Here is a 24,476-nt window from a genome sequence, read left to right on the forward strand (position 1 = left end):
AATGACCGTAAGGCCAAAGCTTAAGATGCAGCCTTTTCTTCTCCTACCTTGGTACAACAGGAAGGCTAGCTAGTGTGCATGTGTTTATTAGCCTCCATCATTTCTAAGTGTGTTATCCTCCAGCTCACCTTCACTCTTGCTGTTCCCCCTCAGCCTTCCACTCCTTTCCACAATGCCTGTTGAGCCTTCATGCTTCACTCCACTATTACCTGCCCATTTCCTGACCCTCCACTCTCTCCCTCAGACTTAACTGCTCGCTTCTCAGTGCTCCTAAAGGCTATGTACCACAGCCATCAAAGATTGCCTGGCAGTCTATATAGTTCACAAAAGGTTTTCCTAGTGATAATTTCATTTGGTTCTCATAAGAACACTGTACATTAATAATAACTCCGTTTATTGAAGGCACAGTTCACTTTCTTTCACAAGCACTCTTCTTTTTTCTTTTCTTTCCCCTTCCTTCCTTCCCTCCCTCCCTTCCTTTCTTTCCTTCCTTCTTTCTTTCCTCCTCACAGCATTTTTGTATTGCAGATAAGGCAGCTAAGGCACATAACGAATGGCAGTCTGATTCCTGACGCCTGTTCGGCTACTGCCAGGGTTTGTGTAGTATCTCTATTGTACAGAAGAAGAAACTGGAGCCTTCTTAGAACCTTTTGCCATCTCTGGTGAGCACCTAATAACTGAGAGCCAGAGGTCAGGCCTGAAAGCCAACAGGAAAAAGGCACCGAGTGGTCTGTTTTAATCCTTAGTTTGCCATTTGCATAGGGAGGGACAGATAGGCTCCAAAGCCAATTTGACCTAGCGATTATCTAGTCAGGATGAGGAATTATGAAGGCAGCTGTAGGCAGCATGGGCAGTACCTTGGTATGGAACACCATTCCAGTTGTTTTATATCTATCTTTGTCCTTGTGAGGAGACTGAAGCCTGGAGAGGTGAAATGATGAACAGTCACCCTGCAAATTTTCCTTCTGGATCCTGCCCTGGAAGCAGGCATCTCCCATACTTAGAGTTAAATGGGAGTCACTTGCCAACAAATCTGGGGGGCCGCTTCTCCCTGAAGGCTGCCATGCCCTCCAGGCGGTCCTGGGTGGGGATGTTCTGAAACAAGACAGAGTATTAATTTTGGGTGGAGCTGCAGGAACAGAGGCCAATAAAGACTTGCTCAAACTCGTCTACCTCATGACAAGGTCAGAGTCCCAATTCTTTCCATTGTCTCTTGGACAATGAAAATTGTCCTCTGAGGTAATGCCTCAGTGGCTCCTTGGTCTCCTGGGGAAGGTAGGCTATATCTCTAGCATCTGTGGCCTATCCCATTAGTCTCTTGCCCACTGCTTACATGCCTCTAGAGAGCTCTGATCGTCTGCGGCCATCTGACATGCAGCTATTTAGTAGAGAAAAACAGTTAAGTTTTTCAGTAAGAAATCTAGCTTTGAGTTCTGCAAGTTCCAGGACTTTTTGTTTAAGAGCATTCTGGATATTTGTTAACCTGGAGATTTTTGACTCACCCAGGAATCCAGGGCTAAGTAAGCCACAGGTCACCACCACCCCCACCACCCCTTCCTCCCTCACCCCCACTGAACACACACAGCCTGCAGGTTATAACCAAGGCCTTGACATCCTGACTCCAGCCTAGCCTCTGTAGCAACCACTGGTACAGAGAGTGGAAGTGGTGGTTTGTCAGGTACCTACCTGTGTGCTCTGTGATTCTGGGGGCAGAGTATACACTATTGGATGGCCTAGGAAACAGTCCTAGAGAGAAGCAGTGTGGTTTCCCTAGGACTGTCCCAGGCTAATTGTAAGAGGGAGTGGTCCAGAGTCTAACTTTTCAAGTTGGGAGGAACCATTAAATTGGTCACATATTGTACAAGGCTCCCCACTCTGGCCTGGCCTCGGCTTGGAAGTGTGTGCGGACTGGCAGCAGTTACGTACCTGGGCATAGCATATGCCTTCAATGGCCATCCCTGATGCGATGTCCACCTGTGAGAAAGAAGTGGTGCCTGGATCAGCCTGACCTTAGTGCCAACCATCCTACTGCCTGCACCCCCATTCCCTACTGTTCATGGATTCCTCCAGCCAATTATTACTGAGCTTATTGTAGGCTAGTCCCTGTGAACAGAGATGATTATGATCAGGAATTTCCTACCTGGAGAGGGAACACCATTTGTAACTGATAGAAACAACGTTGGGACAAAGGGCTGGGGAGGACGGCACTTGGCCTAGAGAGCTAAGGAGAAGGGTAAGTGTGAGCTGTGTTTGCAACAGCCAGAGTTCCGTCTTCACATCTGGCTGCGCCCCCTGCCTCCTGTCCCTCCTGGGAAGGGAACTTCACAGGCTTTCGTTGCCCTGGGGAATAACATCCTAGGCTCTGACAACTTTCCAGCGTCTATTGCCCAATGCTTACTGTTACTACCACTTACAAGCACTGTTCTAAGAAAATCACCATATGTGTATAAATTCAACTGTTATCGCTACTATACAGCTGAGAAATCACGCATAGAAAGTAAAGGTCAGGGGCACTTGGGTGGCTCAGTTGGTTAGGCGGCTGCCTTCGGCTCGGGTCATGATCCTGGAGTCCCGGGATCAAGTCCCACATCAGGCTCCCAGCTCCATGGGGAGTCTGCTTCTTCCTCCGACCTTCTCCCCTCTCATGCTCTCTCTCACTCTCTAGAATAAATAAATAAGTTCTTTAAAAAGAAAAAAAAAGGGGGAAAAAAAAAAGGAAAGTAAAGGTCACAACAGTATATAGAAAAGCAGGTCTTTGAACCCAGGCCAGGCTAGCACCAGCGCCTTTGCGCCAATCTCTGTGCTGTGTAGTTTAACTTATTCCTCACTCCTGTTCAGTCAGGTTGCTTATTGATATACCTCTGTGCTTTTGCTCATACCTTTCTCTTTTTCTTGAACCCTCATCCTTCCCAAGGCCCGAATCTACAAAACCTCTTCAACCCAACAATACCCAGTAATAGCCACTAGCCACATCAATAATATCACAGCTCTCACCCTTTCAGGGTGTCTGCTTGATACCCCCTCTTCTTTTAAGTAACCTCTTCACCCATGTGGGGCCCAACCCCAAGATTAAGAGTTGTATGCCTTTTTTTAAGATTTTATTTATTTATTTGACAGATAGAGATCACAAGTAGGCAGAGAGGCAGGCAGAGAGAGAGAGAGAGGAGGAAGCAGGCTCCCTTTCGAGCAGAGAGCCAGATACGGGGCTCGATCTGAGGACCCTGGGATCATGACCCGAGCCGAAGGCAGAGAGGCTTTAACCCACTGAGTCACCCAGGCACCCCAAGAGTTGCATGCCTTATTGACGCAGCCACCCAGGCAACTCTGCTTGGTATCCTTAACCTTGTATTAGTGATTCTGTGTGTATCTGTCCTCTCTTTGCACCTTGGAGACAGTGACCATATTTAACTGATCTCTTTGTCCCAGTTCTCAGCTCAGGTCTAGATTGAGTGTATAATGAGTGAGTTGACGAGTAAGTCGTTTTAAGGATGAATTAGCTTGCATCTAAGACACCACCCTGAGTCCTATCCTTAAGGCCACCTTACCACCAGCACAAACCTAAGAACATGGCCTGGGAGCCACACAAGAGCTGTATTCTTATTATTCACTTGCTCTATGACCCTAGACAGGTCTTTTACCCTTTCTGGACCTCAATTACCTTCTGTCTAACGGAGAGAGATGAAGATAAAATGTAATTCAGAATGTCACATGGCCAAACTTTACATTTCATGGGTGGGTAAACTGAGGCACAGAGGGAGAGGTCAGACTCAATGTCTCTTAGAAGAGTCCAGTTTCTGAGTTTTTTCCAGCCGTGTTCTTAGTCTGCACTGGCACGAAAGCAATGCCTCCCAGCCACCCCACTGACTTTAGTGGACCCAAATCCTGACCCAGAACCTACTCACCTCCATTCCTCTATCAATGGCTACTTTGCCCAGCCGCACAGCAATGGGTGCCTAGGGAAAAGAAAAGAGAAAAGGCTAGGTTGAGGGAATTGGTGCTAACGGTTGGTGGGGGAGAGGGGTTTAGAAGAAAGAGAGGGACATAGCTTCATGGTGGGGAGTCATCAACAGGGAGATCAGTCTGAGTCACTTTTCAGCTCTTCTACTGTTACTGACATTTTGTTGGTGTTAGTACTTACTACTTCTCAGTTGATACTCTTTTTCTTTTTTTTAATGTTCAGTTAGCCACCATATTGATATTCTTATCTATAATGAAGGAAGCCTAACTGATCCCTGAGCCTCCCAATTCTGACTATCTCAAATTCTTGTCATTTAATCCATCCCAGCAGTGTGTATAACATGCTACAACTTATAAAATGTTTTCCTACCCACAGACTTGTCTAATGGTGCTACCCACCCTTCAAGGATGGTGCCATCTTTAATTGAGGCTCAGGAAGGTGAAGCACTTGGCCATGTTTGTCCAAAGAGTGGTGAAGCTTGGATTTGATTTCTAGTCACCTTTCCCACTGCTGCTCCATTCCCCTACCCCTCTCATCTTGGCAGATGTGAGCCTCCTCTGCAAGAAGGTTTCATACCATCAGAGTAAACAAAAGGTCAAGATTAGGATCTTGGGCTTTGTGGAGTCAGACCAGCCTGGGTTGAGATCCCAAGGGGGCATTTTACACAGCCACTTGGAAGCAAGGGCATCAGAGTGGCCACCTTTGCCTCATTGCTCTTGCTTCTGATCAACTTGTGCCTCTCCAGGCTTCGCCCTCCATCCCCAGCCTCACTTCCAGGCAAAGGCTGCATTTACTTCCTCTATTGCTTGTATTGTTATTTGAGGGTTTTGTAAGTACAACTTTATCAGAAAAAGATTTTAAAAGTCTGTTAACAGAGAAGAACAGAGAAGCCACAAATGAAAAAGCTAGCTACATAAATATGAATGACCTCATATTGAGAAAAATACCATAAATAAGACAGAAGTCAAAAACTGAGAAGATGTATTTGTGATACTTGTGAGCAGCAAATGTCCTTGATTTACAAAGACCTGGCATAATTTTTTAACAAATATTCACAAGGATAATTCAAAGAAAAGGAATATAAACACAAGGATTACTCAGTTTTAGTCTTAAAGAAATGCAGTTCAAAACCACGAGGTGCCCCTTTTCACCTAAGACTAAGTGTAGGTAAATCGTAAAATGCTGTTATTTGCTGAGATTCAGGAAACAGGTATTTGCATACATTATTAAGAGAGTAAATTGGTACAGTGCTTCTGAAGGCAACTTGATAAGAACTGGCAAATGTTATTAGATGGATGTATGTACCCTGATGTTGCAATTCCATGGAGGAATCTACCTTACAGATGGACTGTAAGTATGTGAAGATGTTCAGTTATACACTCCAGCTATTTAACGGTAACACAAAGCAATGTAAATGTTCATTATTAGAGTACTGGTTACGTAATGATGGCACATCTGTACTGTGAATGAAAAAGTGTGCATTTCAAAGAATGAGGTCGGTAAGTATGTGCTGAAATGGGAAACTCTCCAAAATACTGGGTGAAAAAAAAAATCAAGATGCATACTAAGTATGTATATCATTATCCCGTTTGTGTAAAAAATGTTGGCATGATACGCCTTTGGGGAGAAGAGTCAGGAGAGTGGAGAACTTCACTTTTTGTTTTATATTTTTCCATACTGTTTGAATCCTTACTATGCATATTTTAATTTCATATTTTTAAAATGTTTCTTAGAACTGGATTAGCCTCTAAAGATGTGTTCTTTGTCCCCCCAAACCATCTTAAAAGGAGTTCAGAGTTATTTAGATATGTGAGTATATGTGCATAATATATATTCTTATATATACAATGAAAATTTCTGGAAGAGTGTGTAAGTTAAGAGTGGCCATCTCAAAAAAAAAAAAAACCAATAAATTAAAAATAAAAACAGAAGCCAGTAGTCATCTCTGGGGAGACAAACTGGAGTTGAAAGCTGTTTTGGTGACCACCTAACCTCGTCTGCCAAGGACTGATAGTTATCGGGATGTGGGACAGCCTTGGGATGACAGGGTCACCCTTCTTTTTTCTTTTCTTTTCTTTTTTTTAAGATTTTTTTTAAAGATTTTATTTATTTGAGAAAGAGTGAACACGAGTGCTTGGGGCAGGTGTGGCAGAGGGCAGAGGGAGAAGCATACTCCCTGTGGAGCAGGGAGTGCAGTGTGGGACTCAATCCCAGAACCCTGGGATCATGACCTGAGCCGAAGGAAGCGGCTTAATCCACTGAGCCACCCAGGTACTCGACCGTATTTCTGATTTTTACCTTATGTCTTTACTCTTCTGTTTGTTTTGCTTGTCATAAATATGTATTATTATTTAGGTAACTAACTAATAAACTGATTTCTCACCAAAGAAAAGTATAAACTATATAGATAAGGTCTATGTGTATATGCTGAAAACATACATTTTTTTTCCTGAATGTGTGGATATATATACCATTGACTCCCTAGTCTTGGTGGTTTATCCACTAGAGAACAGCCAACTACCACACCATCCCCCGCAACACTCACCCCATCCAGGAACCCTCTCATTCTCAGCACCCAGTAACTCTGCTAGAAATTAAGGATTGGGATTAGTGAATTTACAACTAATTTTTGGTAAGCTAGTGTCTTGGTATATAAAGCTACTTTTAAGTACTGAAATACTAGTAATTATATTAGTAGAATACCATTGTTTCAGTATATTCAGAAATCTGAATCCTCTTGCATTCAGTTTATGCAAAAAGACAAACCCTATAGTCCACAAGTTTTGCTAGATAGTGCCCACCCCCTCCCCATGGAAGTAGTCAGCCATACACTTCCTTGAGACACTCAGAGTTTTATGTTGGTTTAAAGACTTTTTGCTCAGGTGTAGTAGAAACCTGGCAGCATTAAAATGGTCTAGGTAACAGCATCAGATTCTGTTTGTATGTGATGAGGAAAAAAGAAAGACAAAACAAATGCTTTCTTTTAGACCAAACTCACTCTTAATTTTTAAAAGTTACAATCCTTACCGTCAAAGAAGACCTCAAAGTTAGGACAAGAAAGATTATTTAAATTTAAGGGAGACAGAAAGATTCCTTTCTTAAATAAAAGACCTTTTTTTGTGATTAACTAAAACACCTTTATCTGTTTTTAATATGTGGCTAACAGTTTTATAAACATATCTTTGTTTTGTAACATGTTTATAAATTCTTTGTGTTAGAAATGGATTTGACATTTAGTTTGAGGTTAATATTCTGCACTCTTTAGAATATCAGTTTTTACATTATATTTTGTATCATGCAAAATAAAAGCCCAAATACCAGTATTGTCTTTTTTTCTGGTATTGCAATCACTTTTTTGTGACCTTGATTGAGCAAGTCACTTAATCTTTCTGGGTCTGTTACATCACAAATACAACAAGGGTAATCAGCTCAGCTGGACTCTAATTGAGAGACATTTAAAGTACATAGGATCATGGGGCACCTGGGTGGCTCAGTGGGTTAAGCCTCTGCTTTCAGCTCAGGTCATGATCCCAGGGTCCTGGGATCGAGCCCCACATCAGGCTCTCTGCTCAGCAGGGAACCTGCTTCCCTTCCTCTCTCTCTCTCTCTGCCTGCCTCTCTGCCTACTTGTGAGCTTTCTCTGTCAAATAAATAAAAAAAATCTTAAAAAAAAAAAAAAGTACATAGGATCATGTCTGATGGGTAGGACGTGCTCCATACGGGCTAAGTCAGTGTTTATTATAAATTATAAGACCTAGCTCCATTTAAAGCTGCTTTCATATGGAAACTTGGGACATCCCTCTCTGTCTTGGAGTAGTGAGAAGCCCGAAGTTAGAGGCTCCCAGGTCCTTGGAGACCCCCATCAGCCAGATCCTGGCCTGTCTCCTGCAGGCTCTGGACTTGGCAGCTAGTTGGTAGGGCTACACATACGCTGGGTCCTAACACGTTTTATATGATGTACTTCAGGAATTTCACCACCCCGCAGTATGGTTGGAAAGATAAGCTGGTAGTTCTTTATCTGCTTAGAATGTTGCTTTCTTAGTTTGGGGGACATTTTATTACAGTACTGTCCAATGTAGAGGGCAATAGCCACATGTCCCTATTAGCATCTGAAATGGGAAAGTGTAACTGAGAAACTAAATGTTTTATTTTTAAGTAATCTGAATTTAAATTTAAGTCTGGATGAGTGGGTCTTGTGTGGCCCCTTGGAACATAGCCCTGGCCGCCCCAGAGGTGAGTGTCCTCCAACCCCTGTCTGCTGCCCATGACCCAGGCCCTCCCTCCTGTGCTGGGCTGTAGCCACACCTGGGGCAAGATCTCCTGGGCCAATTCCAGTGCCCGATGGTAGGCGGCGTTGCCCTCCTCATTCTGGGAAACAGCGTGATTCACCAGCCCCAGGGCTTGGGCCTGTGCACCACTCAGTCTTCGGCCTGTGAAGATGAGCTCCTTTGCCAGGGCCACTCCCAGGCATCGAGGCAGCCTCTGAGTCCCTCCTGCCGGGATGGAACAGGGTTAGTAAATCCACATGAGAAGTGGGAGCCCAGAGAAGCCCAGTTTGGGAGTCAACCAGGACTACTCAGAGGAGCAGATTTCTGAGTTAGGATGGAAGGGCAGAGCCCAGAGCACAATGCAAAAAAGGAAAGCAGGGAAGTAACCTAGAGAGAGTGGGGATTAAGTAAGAGAAGGATGGGTGCAGTAGGTAGTTACCTGCTCCAGGGAGGAGCCCTCGGGTGGTCTCGATCAGTCCCATGACGGCTGAGGAAGCTGCTTAAACAGAACAGAGTGAAGCACGGCACGCTCTCCTGCAGTGCCAGTCCCCAGAGGGAAGAGACACCTGCCTCTAAGCTCTGCTCACCCACCAGCCAACCGCTTCCCTCATGAGGTGGCCACAGCAGACCTCTCCAGACTCTGCCTTGGGAAGAGCCCTTGGGAAGTCAGGAGGCTCAGACCCTCATCCTGCTTCTCCCAGGGGTGGAGGTGCCCATCCAGGCAAGTCTCACCCTGAGCCTCATTCACTGATTATATATATATATATGTATACACACACACACACACACATACACACACACATACATACATACATACAGTTCCCCCTCTTCTGCCTTCATCAGAGAGCTGCTAAGGATCAAATGAGGTAATGGTTCTTGTAACAGGAAGGGATTCTTGGAAGGTGCCCAGTGCCTATTTGTGGTTTAATGGATTCTCTGTCTCATTGAACCCTTGACTCTGGCCTGGGCTAGAGCATCAATGACTCCTGCTCCCACCACTGTTACTCCCCTTGGCTTTTCATCAGGCTGAAATTTCCCTGTGTTCAAGCCACATCTCCTGTATTCCCTCACAGGCCATCTGAACCATGCAGTGTGCCGCAGGGAATGGCCACTACTGCCTGTATGGGGTTTTACATTCTCCTTGCTATCTACCAAACCCTGCAAGGTAGTTGCCCTAAACATGGGCACATGAGAAGCAAGGTGGAGCCTGACCTGACTTGGTATCCTGATGCCTTCTCTTTGATAATGCATCATGTAGATACAGGCTACCTCTGTACCTGGAGGTACGTATTTCTAAATATTCTACCTGGAGTGGCAGGAGAAAGCAGTGAGGGGAAGAGAAGATAGTGGCACCACCTAGCGCCTGGACTTTTTCTAACTGTCTCCTAGAAGTGTACACCTGACCATCAAGTCAGGTTAAAGGCGATCAATTATCTCCATACCCTCCCTCCAGTCTGCAAAGGCCAACTGCTCTGAACGGGTAATGCAAACCTTGGCTGACGCCAGGGAGCCAGAGAGCAGTGTTCCTGCCCAGGCATGTTTGTGAGCAGCCAGGCAGTAGTGACCAGCTGCCCCTGTGACTGTCTCTGTGCAAAACATGACACAGAATTGGGTTGCATAGGACTAGAAAGTTGAACAATTCGTCTTTGTCCCCAGTCTCCCTTCTCTTGTTCTTCTGTCCTCTAGCCAGTTGCTCTGGGGTGGGCAAAAACATTGTAGAGATGAGGGGGTCTGGTTCTGAGAGGTGATAGGCACTACAGCAGTCAGGGCTGGGCCAGGAGGGGAACCAGCTTACACCCAAACTCTGTGATCTTCCACGTAGCCTTTAGTTTTGCTGCTGTTTGTAAAGCCCAGGGTAGTGGCTAACTTTGCAGCATCCCCAGACATAATCTGTTTTACTTACACATCCCTTCTCACCCTATCCCACCTTTCCTTCTGCCCAGTACCTGCCACTCGGAGGTCACAGGCCAGGGCAAGTTCCAGGCCTCCACCCAAGGCAAACCCATCCATAGCTGCAATCGTGGGCGCAGGGAAGGCTGCTGTGGAGATAAAGAAGGGCTCAGCCTGTGAGGCCCTAGAAGGACTGGGACAAGGACTCAAGGCTGGGGAGGGCCTATGGCCTCACTGGTCCCAGGTTTGGAACCTTACCTGGTACCTCCACCAGTTATCTTAGAAGTAGGTTTTCTTACTGGGGAAAACTGGGGTAATCAACTGGGGTACTGGAGTGAGGAGATGGGCTAGATGATCCCCACTCAGGCCCTCTTTCCCGTTGGCCTCCCTGGGACCACCAGCCTTTCTGTTCTGTGTGTCAAGCCCCCTGCTCGGTGCTAGGAACATAGAATTGAATAGACATGGGGAAGGCAGATCTATGAACAGGCAGTGATGACCCAGGGTGATCAGTACTCTGACAAAGCTTAGAGAATGGGTCAGGGAAGGCTTCCCAGTGGTCTTAAAGGGTAAGTAAAAAGTTCAGGTGGCCCAGGAGAGAAATTCCAGGCAAAAGGAACAGTAATTGTCAAAGCCTGAAAGCATGGTTGGTGAAATTTGACTCCTATGGAGTAGCTGGACTTGAACCCTGAAGGTAGAGGGGTCAGGGGTCAGAACCATTAGGATACAAAAGCTGAGAGCCAGAGCTCCCTCTGGGAGAAATGCCCTCTGAACCTCCTTTTTACCCTCCCCCTTGTAGGATTCCATGTGCTCATCCCACCTGGGAGAGTCCTCTGTCTTTCCACAGAGCTTACAACAGAAACTGTCCTTTCTTTACGGGAGAGGATGGCAGGAGGGGTAGGGCTGGGATCAGCAGGGTCCCTGAATGCCCTCCTCCAACCCACTCCAAGACCCTCACCAATCTCATTCATCAGGCCTCGGAGCCGCTGGACAAAGATCCCCACTTCTGCCTCACTCATCTGCTCCCGCTCCTTCAGGTCTGCACCTGCGGATGGTGAGGGGTTGGGGACAGCCTTTGTGAAATGACCCATTACTGAATCCCAGGCTGTTGGAGGATCCAGCAAAGGAGACTTGAGGACAAGCAGCCAGAGAAGAAGGTGAAACATCAGGAAAGCATGGTCCAGAAAGCCAGGGAGGCAAAGGTCGGGGAGGGAGGGTTGTATGTCTAAAAAGGACAGGTGCAACAACAACAACAAAAACCCTGGACATCAGAATAAAAAATTTTTGTGCCTCAAAGGACACTATCAAGAGAGCGAAAAGAGGGGGCGCCTGGGTGGCTCAGTGATTTAACCCTCTGCCTTCGGCTCAGGTCACAATCCCAGGGTCCTGGGATTGAGCCCTGCATTGGGCTCTCTACTCAGCAGGGAGCCTGTTTCCTTCTCTCTCTCCTGCCTGCCTCTCTGCCTACTTGTGATCTCTATCAAATAAATAAATAAAATTTAAAAAAAAAAAAAAGTGAAAAGATAACCCACCAAATGGAGGAAAATACTAGCAAATCCCATATCTGATAAGGTGGTAATAATCTAGGATACATTAAGAACTCCTAGAACTCAGTAACAAAACCCACAAAAGACGAGGAACTTGAATAGACATTTCTGCAAGGAAAATACGTACAGATGATCAATAAGCACAAGAAACGATGCTCAACATCATTGGTCATTAGGGAAATGCCAATAGAATCCACAAGGAGACACCAACCTCACATCATTTAGGATTACAAACAACAACAACAACAGAAAACAAGTGCTGGCAGGGGTGTGGAGGACCCCGGTGCATTGCTGCTAGGAATGGGAAATGATGCAGCTGCTATGGAAGACAACTTGAGTGCGTCCTCAAAAAGTTAGATGTAGAATTAGTATATGATCCAGCACTCCCACTCGGAAAGAATTAAAAGCAAAACTCAAGAGACTTGCCTCCCAGTACCCATAGCAGCATTATTCACAATAGCCAAAAGGTATAAACAACCAAGTGCCCATCAAGATAGATAAATAAGGGGCACCTGGGTGGCTCAGTTGTTTAAGTGTCTGCCTTCAGCTCAAGTCAGGATCCCAGGATCGAGTCCCACCTCAGGCTCCTTGCTCAGCAGGGAGTCTGCTTCTTCATCTCCCTCTGCCTTCTGCTCTCCCTCTCTCTGACAAATAAATAAATAAAATCTTAAAATAACAAAAACACCACAATGTAGTATATATACAATGGAATATGGTTCAGCCATAAGTAGAAATGAAATTCTGCCATGCTACACCATGGATGAACCTTGAGGACATTATGCTAAGTAAAAGAACCCAGACACAAGGACCAAATGTATGATTCTGCTTGTATGAGGTAACTAGGATAGGCAAATTATTAGAGAGAGAGAATACAACAGAGATTATCAGGGCCTGGTAGGGGAAGGAGGAATGGGGAAGAACTGCTTAATGAGTACAGAATTTGGGATGATGAAAAATTTCTTGAACTGGACGGTGGCGATAGTTGCACGGCCTTGTGACTCAGATAATTGCACCACACTATACTCAGTGTTACTTATACTCAGTGTTACTTAATTTTATACTTAAAAATGGTTAAAATGTAAACTCTGTGTAATGTGTATATTTACCACAATTTTAAATGTATAATATTTAAAATATATTATTTCTTTCCAGTTTTATTGAGAAACAGTTGACATTGATTATTTTTTAACAGGAGGGGACAGTGTGGTCCAAGGAGACTGAGCGGTCAGGTAAGATGAGAACTGAGAAGCGAGGGCAGGAAACAGTGGCATGGAGGTGGGCAAGGACCTTGGTCAGAGTAGTGTCATCTAAGGCCAGATGGCAGAGGCCTGGAGGTAGGAGTAGGAGGTGAATATATTCTCTTCAAGCCTGAGACTAAGAAGTCAGAGCTGAGAGCCCTTGCAAGTCTTTGATTAGTTCCAACCCCTAATGACAGATGGAGAAACTGAGGTGCAGGGAGGGGTAGGGGTGATCTCAGGATTCCAGAGCAAGTCAGGAACAGACCCAGATCTCCTACAGTGCCCCACAGCCTCTTCCCACCTCCCCACTGACCACTGTTGTCCCTTCCCCAATCATCCCAGAGTGGGTTCTTAGCTCAGTCCAGCATATCTCTCACTCACTTGCTTCTTGTGGGATGGGATGTTTCTAGTCTTTGAGACAGAAGTTCATGGTGCTTGTCCTCTTGTGAGGACCAAACCGTCAAGGGGCAGTGGAGAGCTATGGTGACAGGGACTGAGATCCTGTGGATGGGCAAAGGGGCACAGAGTCCTATCTTGGCCACAGACCTTGTGAATGTCACTGGACTCGGTTTCTTCATTTCCTCAGTGAAGGGTCAGAACAAAGCATGGTGTAGCAGAAAGAACAAGGATTTGGGGATCAGAGGGGCCAAGTTAAAATTCTGTTTTACCTCTTACTAGCTGTGTAATACTAGGCAAGAATTTTACCTCTTTTGAGTTTTTGAGTTCACATCTGAAAAACGGGAATAATAAGTCCTATGCTAGAGCTGACCTCAGCCCTCGACCCCCTGTAGGCTGGGGGTATCCTGATGAGCCCAGAGGGAGGGGTACGGGCAGGGGAGGAAACCCACCTGCACAGAACACACCCTTCACTCCACTTCTGAAGAGCAGAACACGCACTTGCTGGTCCTCCCGCAGCTGGGCCAGAGCTTCCAGCAGCTGCAGAGGAGACCTTGTCAGATACCCCCCAGCCCAGCCCCAGCCCAACACCCCCGCCCCACCCTGGTGTCTGCCCTTTCTCACCTGGCTGACCAAGACGTTCCCCAAAGCATTGCGGGCACTCGGTCTGTTCATCAGAATCTCAGTGATTCCTGCAAGTGACAGGGTAGCCTTGGGTGAGCCAGTAGGCCTGCTCACTCCTGGGCTGGGGTCTGGAGGCAGCAGCCTGGGTTCTGGGCAACCTCTACTCTTCATGAGCACTGGGACTTGGGGCAAATCACACACACCCATGCTTCAGTTTCCCTGACGATAAAATGTAGAGAATAACTGCTTGTTTCTTCTGCTTCACAGAAGTGGAAGAGCTTGTAAACCCATGGCTCAGTCTTTCTCCTGTACCCTTTGTTAGCAAATGATCTGTCAACCCAGAAGGCTGTCCTGCTGCTCCCTCTTCCTCACCTATGCAATTTACTCAGTCTCCCTGAACAATTCAACCTCTTAAACAGATCTCAGACCTTTCAGCTGATACCCTCCCTGCAGCCAGTAACCTGATATGGGCTCTCTCCTCTACTACATGAGTTGCCCAACTGGCCCTCTTGCCTTCAGTCTTGCTCTTCCTTCCGACTCCACATTCATTCCCTCATTTGGGTCCAAATCCTCTTTCTAACCCAAATCCAACCACGTCCCTCCCTTTCCCTTCTCACCAAAATTAAGTCAAATTCCTTAATATCACCCAAAAGATGCCCCCCTTCCCCAATCTGGCCATTGCTTCCTACTCTAGCCTCAACCCACCCCCACAATCTGGGCCAGTTGTAGAGAAAAGAGACCAGCTCTGGGAATGGGCTCAAATACTCTAATACCTTCTTGGCTGTTTTCCCTCTCGTGTTTACCTATCCTTTAGTCTTCAAAGTCCTCTCATTATTTCATTCCAGGGTTCTTAGCCTTGTCTGTGGAGCAAGCCCTATTTATTAAGATGGCTTTCTCAGTGTGAGTTGATCTATAACACAGGGAAGGAACAATGAAAGTTTCAGGGCTCTCAAGGGACAGAGTTTCCAGCCAGGAGTTAGAGAACTGTGGTTCAGGACAGAAAACCATAACATTTCAGATTAGGTGGCCTCCTTAGCCTCCTTGGAAACCTTCAAAAAGTTCTTTGAGCCCAGCAGGCCTCTGGAAGTTCCACAGAACTCAGATGTGCCCAAGGTCTTCTCCAGCTCTAGTGCTCCAGGAGAGAAAATGCTGCAACTTTAAGGAAGAAAAACTCTAGCAGATAAAGAAAAACCGCACTGGAGTGTAGCAGTCCAAGGTCTTTGTGGCAGACAGACCCTAGACTGGGCCCCATCTTCATAGCCTCAATAATCTCCTTCCCTGGAGTGTGGGCAAGGCCTGTGAATTGCTTTTAACCAACAGAATGCAGCTAAGATCATAAAATGTCACTTCCAAGACTGCGGTTCAATTATATGGCACCGGTGATAAGGTGTTAGTTCCATCATTAGGCTACAATGTATACATAAGACTCTGTCTTGCTAGGGCACACTAGCCAAACTAGTGGGCCTATAGAGAGGGTCATGTGGCAAGCAACTAGAGGCAGCCCCCAGGAGCTGAGAATGGCCCCCAAGCCAAGAGGAAGAAAACAGGGCTTCAGTCGTACAACCATAGGAGGTGAATTTTATCAACAGAAGCAGCTTGGAAGTAGATCTCTCCTTAGTCAAGCCTATGATGAGACCACAGCCCTGGCCAACTCCCGGGATTGCAACTCAGTAAAACCCTGAAGCAGAGAACGCTGCCCAATTGTGCTTGCACTTCTGACCTCCAGAAGCTATAAGACAATAAATGTGTGTTATTTTAAGCAGTAAAGCTTGAGGTAATTTGTTATGTGGCAATAGAAAACTAACACAGTCACGACATCTTGAGATTGGTAGAAACTTTCCTCTCTCCTCTTCACTTTCCTGTTCTGTCTCCTTTCTTACTGGCTGAATGTCTCCCATATTTCATCTCTATCCCTTCTCTCCATTTTTATCTCCTTCTTCAGAAGATAAATAGGGTGCTTGGCTCAAGTCACAGCTTAGCCATTGACCTTGGGCAAGTTGGTTTACTCTTCTGGCCTTCAATTTCCAGATCCATAAAAAGAAATTATAAAAAGGTTGTTATGAGGATTTAAGGCGATAATGCTTGGGCCACCTGGCTAGCTCAGTTGCTAGAGCATGTGACTCTTACTTAATCTTGGGGTTCTAAGTTCAAACCCTATGCTGGGTGTACAGAGTATTTAAAAATAAAATCTAAAAAAAAAAAAAAAAAAAAAAAAAGATGATGCCCATAAGTGCTTAGCCAGAGTTTATGGGTATGGTGAACAGAAAAAAGGCATAGATGCTAGGGAAAATTCCAGGATTCGAGAGAAGGAAAGAACTTCAAGCTGGGTGCTATGAGGAGCCAGACAGGGTGTCTTTGGCTTTCATTCAGTTTGTACTCCGACATGTCAAATCCTGGAGAAATAAGAGAACTCAGCCATGGTCCTGAAGCTTTTCGTTGAGCTCTGATTCCGAGAACATTGCCCTTGTGGGACCTCTGCAGTGTGGTAGGTCTGTATCACACCGTCTCCGATCTTACCAAATCCACAAGCCACTGGTTGATAATTGCCTTAGCAGCTGACCTTAGCTCACTTCTATCTGGATGGCCTCCATCTCAGCTCAGGTAATATAGGTGGGAGTGGTAGGGACCAAGGGCAGGCTGCTTTGGGTCACTTTGGCATGAAGATTATTTGAGTTAAAAAACAGTCAAACCCAATAAATTCAGGAAAAGTTCTTTACCTCTCCCTCCCCAACAACTGCCCAGATACAGGATCTGATCTAGGAAGAGAGTTATCACCATAAATAACTACATTTTACTATGAACTACGTATGGTAGACTGGGAGGAACCTAGCAAGACCTGGTTTGTTATTGTTGTTATTATTGTTTAAGATTTATTTATTTATTACAAAGATTTTACTTATTTATTTGACAGAGAGAGAGAGAGAGAGAGAGAGATCGCAAGTAGGCAGAGAGGCAGGCAGAGAGAGAGGAGGAAGCAGGCTCCCTGCGGAGCAGAGAGCCCGATTCGGGGCTCGATCCCAGGACCCTGGGACCATTACCTGAGCTGAAGGCAGAGGCTTTAACCCACTGAGCCACCCAGACGCCCTGTTTAAGATTTATTTACTTGAGGGGCACCTGGGTGGCTCAGTCGGTTAAACCGACTGCCTTTTTTTTTTTTTTTTAAAGATTTTATTTATTTGACAGAGATCACAAGTAGACAGAAAGGCAGCCAGAGAGAGAGAGAGAGAGAGGGAAGCAGGCTTCCTGTTGAGCAGAGAGCCCGATTCGGGACTCGATCCCAGGACCCTGAGATCATGACCTGAGCCGAAGGCAGCAGCTCAACCCACTGAACCACCCAGGCGCCCAAACCGACTGCCTTTGGCTCAGGTCATAGTCCCAGGTCCTGGGATGGAGCCCAAAGTTTGGCTCCCTGCTCAGTGGGGAGTCTGCTTCTCCCTCTTTCTCTGCTCCTTCCCCCAACTTATGCTCACTCTCTCGCTCTCTCAAATAAATAAATAAAAATTTTTCAAAAAAAAAAAAGGTTTATTTATTTGAGAGAGAGGAGAACTCAAGAGAGCAAGTAGAGGGTAAGGGGCAAAGGGAGAGAGAGAAAGACTTAAGCATACTCCTTGCTGAGTGCTGAGCCTGAGCTGCAACCAAGACTCAGAAGTTTAACCCCTTAACTGACTGTGCCACCCAGGCACCCTATGGCCTGTTTGATCAAAGTCCTCTATGTCCCATTGTTTCTGGGTGGCCCAGCGAACATTTGTTTAGCAAACATTTACTCCTTTTCATCTTTTTTGTGAATTATATTCCTTCCCTCTGAAGTCCCAGACCCCTACCTCTTCTCCTTAGTTCAGAGTGACTTATGTATCTCATTTTGCCTGTTTTTGGAATTTCCATGTCTGTATGAATTCCCTGTACATACAGAATTAAATTTGATTTTCTCCTGTTAATCCATTTCATGTCAATTTGATTCTTAGTCCAGCCAGAAAGACCTTGAAGAGGACAGAAAATTCTTGCTCCCTGGAAGAGTCAATAGAAAGCACACTGTAAGGGGTGCCAGGGTGGTTCAGTCAGCTAAGCATCTGACTTCTGCTCAGTCTCAGGGTCCTGGGATGGAGCCCCACGTTGGGCTTCCTGCTCAATGGGGAGTCTGCTTCTCCCTCTCCCTCTGCCCCTACCCCTTGCTTGTGTGCACGCGTGTGCGCTCTCTCTCTCGCAAATAAATAAAATCATTTATTTTTTTAAGAACTTTTTTTAAAAGATTTTATTTATTTATTTGACAGACAGAGATCACAAGCAGGCAGAGAGGCAGGCAGGGGGGATGGGGAAAGCAGGCTTCCCACTGAGCAGAGAGCCTGATGGGGGGCTCAATCCCAGGACCCTGGGATCATGATCTGGGCGGAAGGCAGAGGCTTAACCCACTGAGCCACCCAGGCACCCCAAATAAAATCATTTAAAAAAGGAAAAAGAAAACACCGCAAGGTATTAGGGACCAAGTGGTTTTACAACCCCATACTATACAGAAAGGGAAACTGAGGCCCAGAGAAGAAGTGAATGTGCCTTATATTAACAGCCGGACTCAGCTGGCAATCCTTACTTCCACAGAGCTAACAGCCTATGAGAGAGTCCAGTCCAGATACATGGAAAGTAAAGGGATAATGGGAGGGGGAGGAGTAACTGCAGAAGGACTTATATCAGCAGAGAGGAAAGAGAATTCAAGGTGACAAAACAGAGGTGGGACGGTGTAAGATGAACCCCTGGCTCGAAGAGAGAAGATGGGAAGGTGAGGTTGTGGTGCTGAACCCTGCGCACCCAGCTAAGGAATTGAATCAAGCCATAAGAAGAGCCAAGAGTGGTTAAAAATCTAATCCCATTTTCTTTCCTTTTTTTTTTAAAGATTTTCTTTATATATTTGACAGAGAGAGACACAAGTCAGAGAGGGAACACAAGCAGGGGGAATGGGAAAGGGAGAAGCAGGCTTCCCGCTGAGCATATGGGACTGGATCTCAGGACGCTGGGCCCACGACTGAGCCAAAGGCAGATGCTTGAGGACTGAGCCACCCAGGCGCCCCAACTGATCCTATTTTCAAGGGCAACAGGTAAAGAGGTAAAGAATGCTGAAGGTAAAGAGGTAAAGGTAAACAGGTAAAGAGGTAAAGAAAGCAGAAGCCCTGCCTTCTAACGCAAACATCAAATGACTCTAAATGATCACTTTGGGCTGGAGGGGAATGGATTCTCCTCTGTGAGCCTCCCCCTCCTCCTGCCTCCTCCACCTTTTCTCAGTGGTTCCCTTCTCGGGGACTTTCTCCTGCCATCTATGTGCCCTCTAGCAAGGGCAGAGGCTTAATCTGCCGATCCTTGGGGGTGTTTTGGGGATAAAACATTCTGTCATTTACAAGTGAGCCTTAATTTGACAAGTGATTGTTTTGTAAAGTTGAGGCACAAGTCCTTGTTTCAGGTCACTGATTATTAAAGAGGTAGTGATCTGGGGAGCCCGGGTGGCTCAGTGGGTTAAAGCCTCTGCCTTCGGCTCAGGTCATGATCCCAGGGTCCTGGGATCGAGCCCCGCATCGGGCTCTCTGCTCGCAGGGAGCCTGCTTCTCCCTCTCCCTCTGCTGCTCTGCTTGCTTGTGCTCTCTGGTGCTCTCTCTGTCAAATAAATAAATAAAATCTTAAAAACAACAACAACAACTTAGAATCAGCTTGCATTCCCACCAGCAGTGTAGGAGGGTTCCCTGCACAGTTTGCTGCTCATCATGACCCCCTGGAGCCATACCATAAGCCCCTGGATGGACCCTTGGATAGATTCTAACTGCCATACAGCCCACTGCCCCATTTCAGCAGGAAGCAGCCAGAGTGGTCATCGTCGCATTCCGTAAGGGCAGTTAGGGTTACTGTTCCAGGGGGAGGAATGAGGAAGGGACAGGGGAGCTATGTAGGGAGAGATAGGGAGCTAAGTGATCAGGCTCTCAGAAATCCCCAAAAGGTGGAGGTGTGGGGAAACCAGAAATAAGGGGACAAATCGGACCACCCTGCCCTAGGCGTGGGGGTGGGTGTCTTTATGGTAACAACCTGTGACCAACAAAGAATGACTGTCCCCTAAAAAAGGAGTAAGCCAAGAGGATTGGTTAAGTTAAGAGGATTTAAGTTCCCTGGTTAGCTTTCTATAAAAGACCAACCCTAATGGCCCTGGTTGACAACCCTGGTGGGGACCCCTCTCATTCTTGAGAGGTTTTTCTGTATCTTCACTTAATAAACTTCTCTCCGTTGTCAAACAAAACAAAACAAAACAAAACAAAACAAAACAAAAACCTTCGAATCAGGCAGGGGAAAAAAGGAAGGAATAAACACAAGATGTATACAGTACAACATCATCTATGTACATTAGAACTATGTAAATTAAAACACAAACTAAGTTACAACAAATTTAGGGAGAGGGCTTGGGATTGGGGAGAAAGTAAGGCCAAAAAAAATTGGCTTTGCCCTGATGGTAACTGAAGCCTGTGAGTAACCCCACTGAATGCACTTTGGTCTCCTCTCACCCCTGCAAAAACAACACAACAGGTGCAATCGAAAATGTTCTCTGCCAGTTGATGAGGGAAAAGGCAGGCTGAAGGCAAAGCACAAGCTGCTCTGTGACACCCGCCCCCGCCCCCCACCCAGGTAGAACAAGTGCGACATTCCTCAGGCACACCTGGCTGCCCCAGAACAAAGGAAAGGGGAAAAACAAATGGTTAACTGATGGAAATCACCGTCCTGTAGGACTCCAGTCTTGATACATTTGCAACTGCTTTAATGATTCATAAGAAAAAAGCAATCTCCAGAAACCTATAGACTCAACTTCCTGGAGCCCTAACATTACCCACCTGTCCAGAGGATAGAAAATCTTACATAATCAGTCTCTCTTCATGATGAGGGAACACAAGGCTGGCTGAGGACAAAGCAAAAGCTGACACCCAGCAACATTCTCCCACCCTCACTCCTGGGAGGGACATATGTGACATTCTTTAGGAATCTCCCAGCTATCTTCATAGCTTGCTAAAAAGGGCAGAACGACCTTGGCAATGGCAAGGACTCTGGTATCTGGTATCTTGTAGGTCCTCTTTAGCATACAAAAGTTCGGAAGTTCGATTGAAACCTCCCTTTTCCTTACTTCCCCCGCTCCCATGGTATATAACTGCCCACCCCTCACAACCCTAGGGCAGCAGCTCTTCCTGCTCATGGGTGCTTCCCCATGCCTTAATATACCATCATTTTGCACCAAAGATGTCTCAAGAATTCTTTTTTGGTCCTTGGCTCTGGACCTCCCTCCGCCAAACCTCACGTATATTCTAGAATTTCATCATTTGGCGGCCAAACGTGGGGGTGTGAGTCTTTACATTTGGACTGAGCTTCAGTGCAAAATTCTCTCCTCTTCCTTTAGTCTCATTTCAGGGGCTTTTCAAGGAGTGTGGTCTTACTGGAACACTTGCATGTTGATTGCTCAGGCTGGAATCCTCTAACCTGTGGCTATTCTACAGGGAGGAAAATGTCTGCATTTTGGCTGGAAGTCAGTACCCTGGCCGGAATGGTAGTAAGACTCAGAAACTTGATGCCCTCTCTCTGTTCCTGTTCTTACACGAAGTTGTCTTGTCTTGGGCTCGGGACAGCCACCTAAGTCACCAGGACGGCTGCCAACCTTAAGAATCCCGTGGGAGGTTTCCTCCTGATTGGTCTAATGTGATCCCCTCCACATCTCTGGCCTAGCCATTTCTGGCTGCAGGACCTCCACTGGGAGCCGGTCAAAACCAGTACCTGATTGAATTAAAATGCAACCAGGGACCATTTCCTAGGTAAGTTGGCTGTAAGGACCACATGCGTTGGAATGTCACATAGACCATGATGGATTTCAATCTTTACTGTTTCTTGTTAGTGTCTTCTACAAACTACTTAAAGCTACAAAATTGGGTAATTTCCCCTTGACAAACTTTTCTAGTATTTCTCTCTTTTTTTTAAAGATTTTTTATTTTTATTTATTTGACAGACAGAGATCACAAGTAGGCAGAGAGAGAGGAGGAAGCAAGCTCCCCGCTGAGCAGAGAGCTGGACACAGGGCTCCATCCCAGGACCCCGAGATCATAACCTGAGCCAAAGGCAAAGGCTTTTAACCCACTGAGCCACCCATGCGCCCCACTTTTCTAGTATTTCCATGGGTTAAATTGGCAAAACAGTATGCAATCTTCAGGACAGACGATGGCATAGCATAGCACAGTATTTTGGTCCATTCACCAGGCACCCATTGGCAGCCTAGGATGTGATGGGGAAGGGTAGGGGTGCTGGCACCCCTCCAGGGCCTTTTACGTGCAGGAATGCCTTCCCGGGTAAGGCAGGATCGTGATTAATAGCGATCTCTTGAGGGACGCCTCAGGTCGACTTTGACACATGGGAACCTCTGACATAATCCTGTGTGGGACGCCACCCAGGAGTCAGGAGGGATTTGGTAATGGACCTTCTTTACTTTACTGGGAGCATGGCCTCAGTAGGCTTCTTCAGTTCTCAAGGACTCTACCTTGGAGTGCCTTTTAACCCACTGGAAATAATCTGGATTGCAAAACTAGGAAAGGACAGAGCTCCTGTCATACTGCATGGCCTCAGTGGGATCTATCAGTTAGATCTCCTCTGCAGGAAACAGGGCAAATGGACCTAGGGTACCTTCATTGCTCATAGCTAGGCCTTCATTGCTCTACACCAGGACCCCGACCTAAAGGCCTTTTGCAGAATGTGTTTGCCCAAATGAGTCAGCTAGTAAACTCCCTTCTGACATCCTGGATGATAATTATGTAAATAAGCCTTCTCCTAGTAAACCCAGGTTGCTGGAGGATACATAGGCCATCCCTAGCAAAGGGGACACTGACTTTCTCTCTGTCCCTCCTAATAGATGTGGGGGCTTCTCCCTCACTCATTTCCTGTGTCAACGGCTTTAACTGGAGCCAACTGGGGTTAGTCTAACTCAAGTCAGAGACTTTAAGGAATATTCCCAAGCAGCTGCCAAAACTCCTTTGTTTCAGGGAAATTCCGTCTTCTCTGGCCCAACATGGACTGCTTAACCTCTCCCCCCTTGTTGGCGGGAAAACACAGCATCTGCTTCTCTGTTGGGGCTGATGAGCTCTAAAACCAGGAATCCTTTCTCTGCCTCCTAGCAGCACTTGGTTTCTTCTGTCTCCCCCTTTTCCCGTTTCTGCACCATTGTGGGTGCGGCCTGCGGCCTGCAAGACTGGCCTCCAGACCATGCACCAAGGCTCCTTCTCTCTTCACTATTAAGGAGCAAGAAGAGCACCCCCTGGACCTAACACCCCCCCACTTCAGATTTCCCCACCCATGTCTCAGGTAAATACTGAAAATGGGGTGGGCCCAGGTGGAACATAAATCAGTATTTAAATTAAGTTACATTTGTTGGTTTAATTAAGATAGACCTGTCTTCGAAGTTACAGCAGTAAATGTGAAACTTTTATTCTGTCAAGGTTTACTGAAGGTCAAATAACCTCATGTTACCTCTGCTGGGTTGTTAGCAAAAAGATGACTAAACTGAGGGTTCATTGTCTTAGAGTTTTCATGGGTAATTGTTAATATAGCTTTCAAAGTTTTTGGTAACCTGAAAGTTAAAGTTTTGCTTGGATGACAAATGGAATTAAATTCGTTGGACATCTAGGTCTTTCAAATAGGATAAAATGCTAAGTCAAGTAAATGCTTTTGACTTACTGCAAAGAAACTAAGAATATTTAAATCTGTTGGTAAACATGTTTTGTGCTTAACTGATTTATAAATTTGCCATCTGAAAATTCTGTTGTAACAGTTCACAAGTGGTTAATACTTAACTGACTAGAGACTAAGATGTTTCTAAGAGTACAAAATTCTAACTGTAACTAAGACTAATGGAAATACGGGAAACAATTCTGTATGTGGAAAAATAGATACTTAAGAAAGATACGGAATGGGAATGCATTTTGTTAAAGATAAAAGGTAATTTTGTTCTAAATGAGATGGTTTGAAAAGAAGTGGCTTGGGACAAAATTTAAATGTAAAAGAGAGTAAAAGGTTTGTGAAGGGAAATCTTCAGAAAAAAAGTTTTAGGTGTGATCAGGACAGACTAAGATTAAAATGAATGGGTTTTAAAGGTGCACTGGTATAAGATTAAAATTGTCTCCATTCAAAAAGACAGTTTTCTTAAATTAATCTGCTGTTAGGAAGAAAATGTGAACAGTTGTTTCCTCTTTGCCTGTCCAGAAAAACCATTTCCCACATTATGCCTGTATCAGGTCTTTAACATCCCTAATTATATTTAGGCAAGTGCTTTAAAACTTTATACGATTTTAGCAGATGTTGACAAGATTTGAATTGTAAATGAAATCTCTTTAACTCATTAGAATTTTCCTTGGTATGCTAAGTTACTCAGGAAGTACTGCTAAACAAATGATAAACCTTGGGTTACATTTGAGTAAATGCTATAACTATTCTAGAGATTCTATGCATTTCCTAAAGTTTTAATGTTTTTTTTAATATATATATATTTTAAGATTTTATTTATTTATTTGAT

The 24,476-nt window shown here is 45.5% G+C and overlaps 1 protein-coding gene across 3 annotated transcripts in view; it reads right to left on the minus strand.

The window, feature by feature from the left end:
• Positions 1 to 462: 462 nt before the first annotated feature.
• Positions 463 to 24,476, minus strand: part of LOC111143045 (enoyl-CoA hydratase domain containing 2) — a 31,458-nt gene continuing 7,444 nt past the window's right edge. The window contains exons 2-10 of one of the 3 annotated variants that reach the window (XM_022496477.1): positions 13,919 to 13,986; positions 13,747 to 13,834; positions 11,072 to 11,158; positions 10,173 to 10,265; positions 8,666 to 8,722; positions 8,264 to 8,451; positions 3,903 to 3,953; positions 1,927 to 1,974; positions 463 to 1,095 (exon numbers count right to left, since the gene is read on the minus strand). In XM_022496477.1, the coding sequence (XP_022352185.1) occupies positions 1,018 to 1,095; positions 1,927 to 1,974; positions 3,903 to 3,953; positions 8,264 to 8,451; positions 8,666 to 8,722; positions 10,173 to 10,265; positions 11,072 to 11,158; positions 13,747 to 13,834; positions 13,919 to 13,986 (758 nt within the window). In that variant the 3' untranslated portion in view covers positions 463 to 1,017. The remainder of the gene's footprint in view (positions 1,096 to 1,926; positions 1,975 to 3,902; positions 3,954 to 8,263; positions 8,452 to 8,665; positions 8,723 to 10,172; positions 10,266 to 11,071; positions 11,159 to 13,746; positions 13,835 to 13,918; positions 13,987 to 24,476) is intronic. The other 2 variants (XM_022496478.1, XM_022496479.1) reach the window with 2 other exon arrangements.

Source organism: Enhydra lutris, unplaced genomic scaffold, assembly GCF_002288905.1.
Source record: "Enhydra lutris kenyoni isolate GAN:26980312 unplaced genomic scaffold, ASM228890v2 scaffoldscaffold9, whole genome shotgun sequence".
NCBI classification, from domain to species: Eukaryota; Metazoa; Chordata; class Mammalia; order Carnivora; family Mustelidae; genus Enhydra; species Enhydra lutris.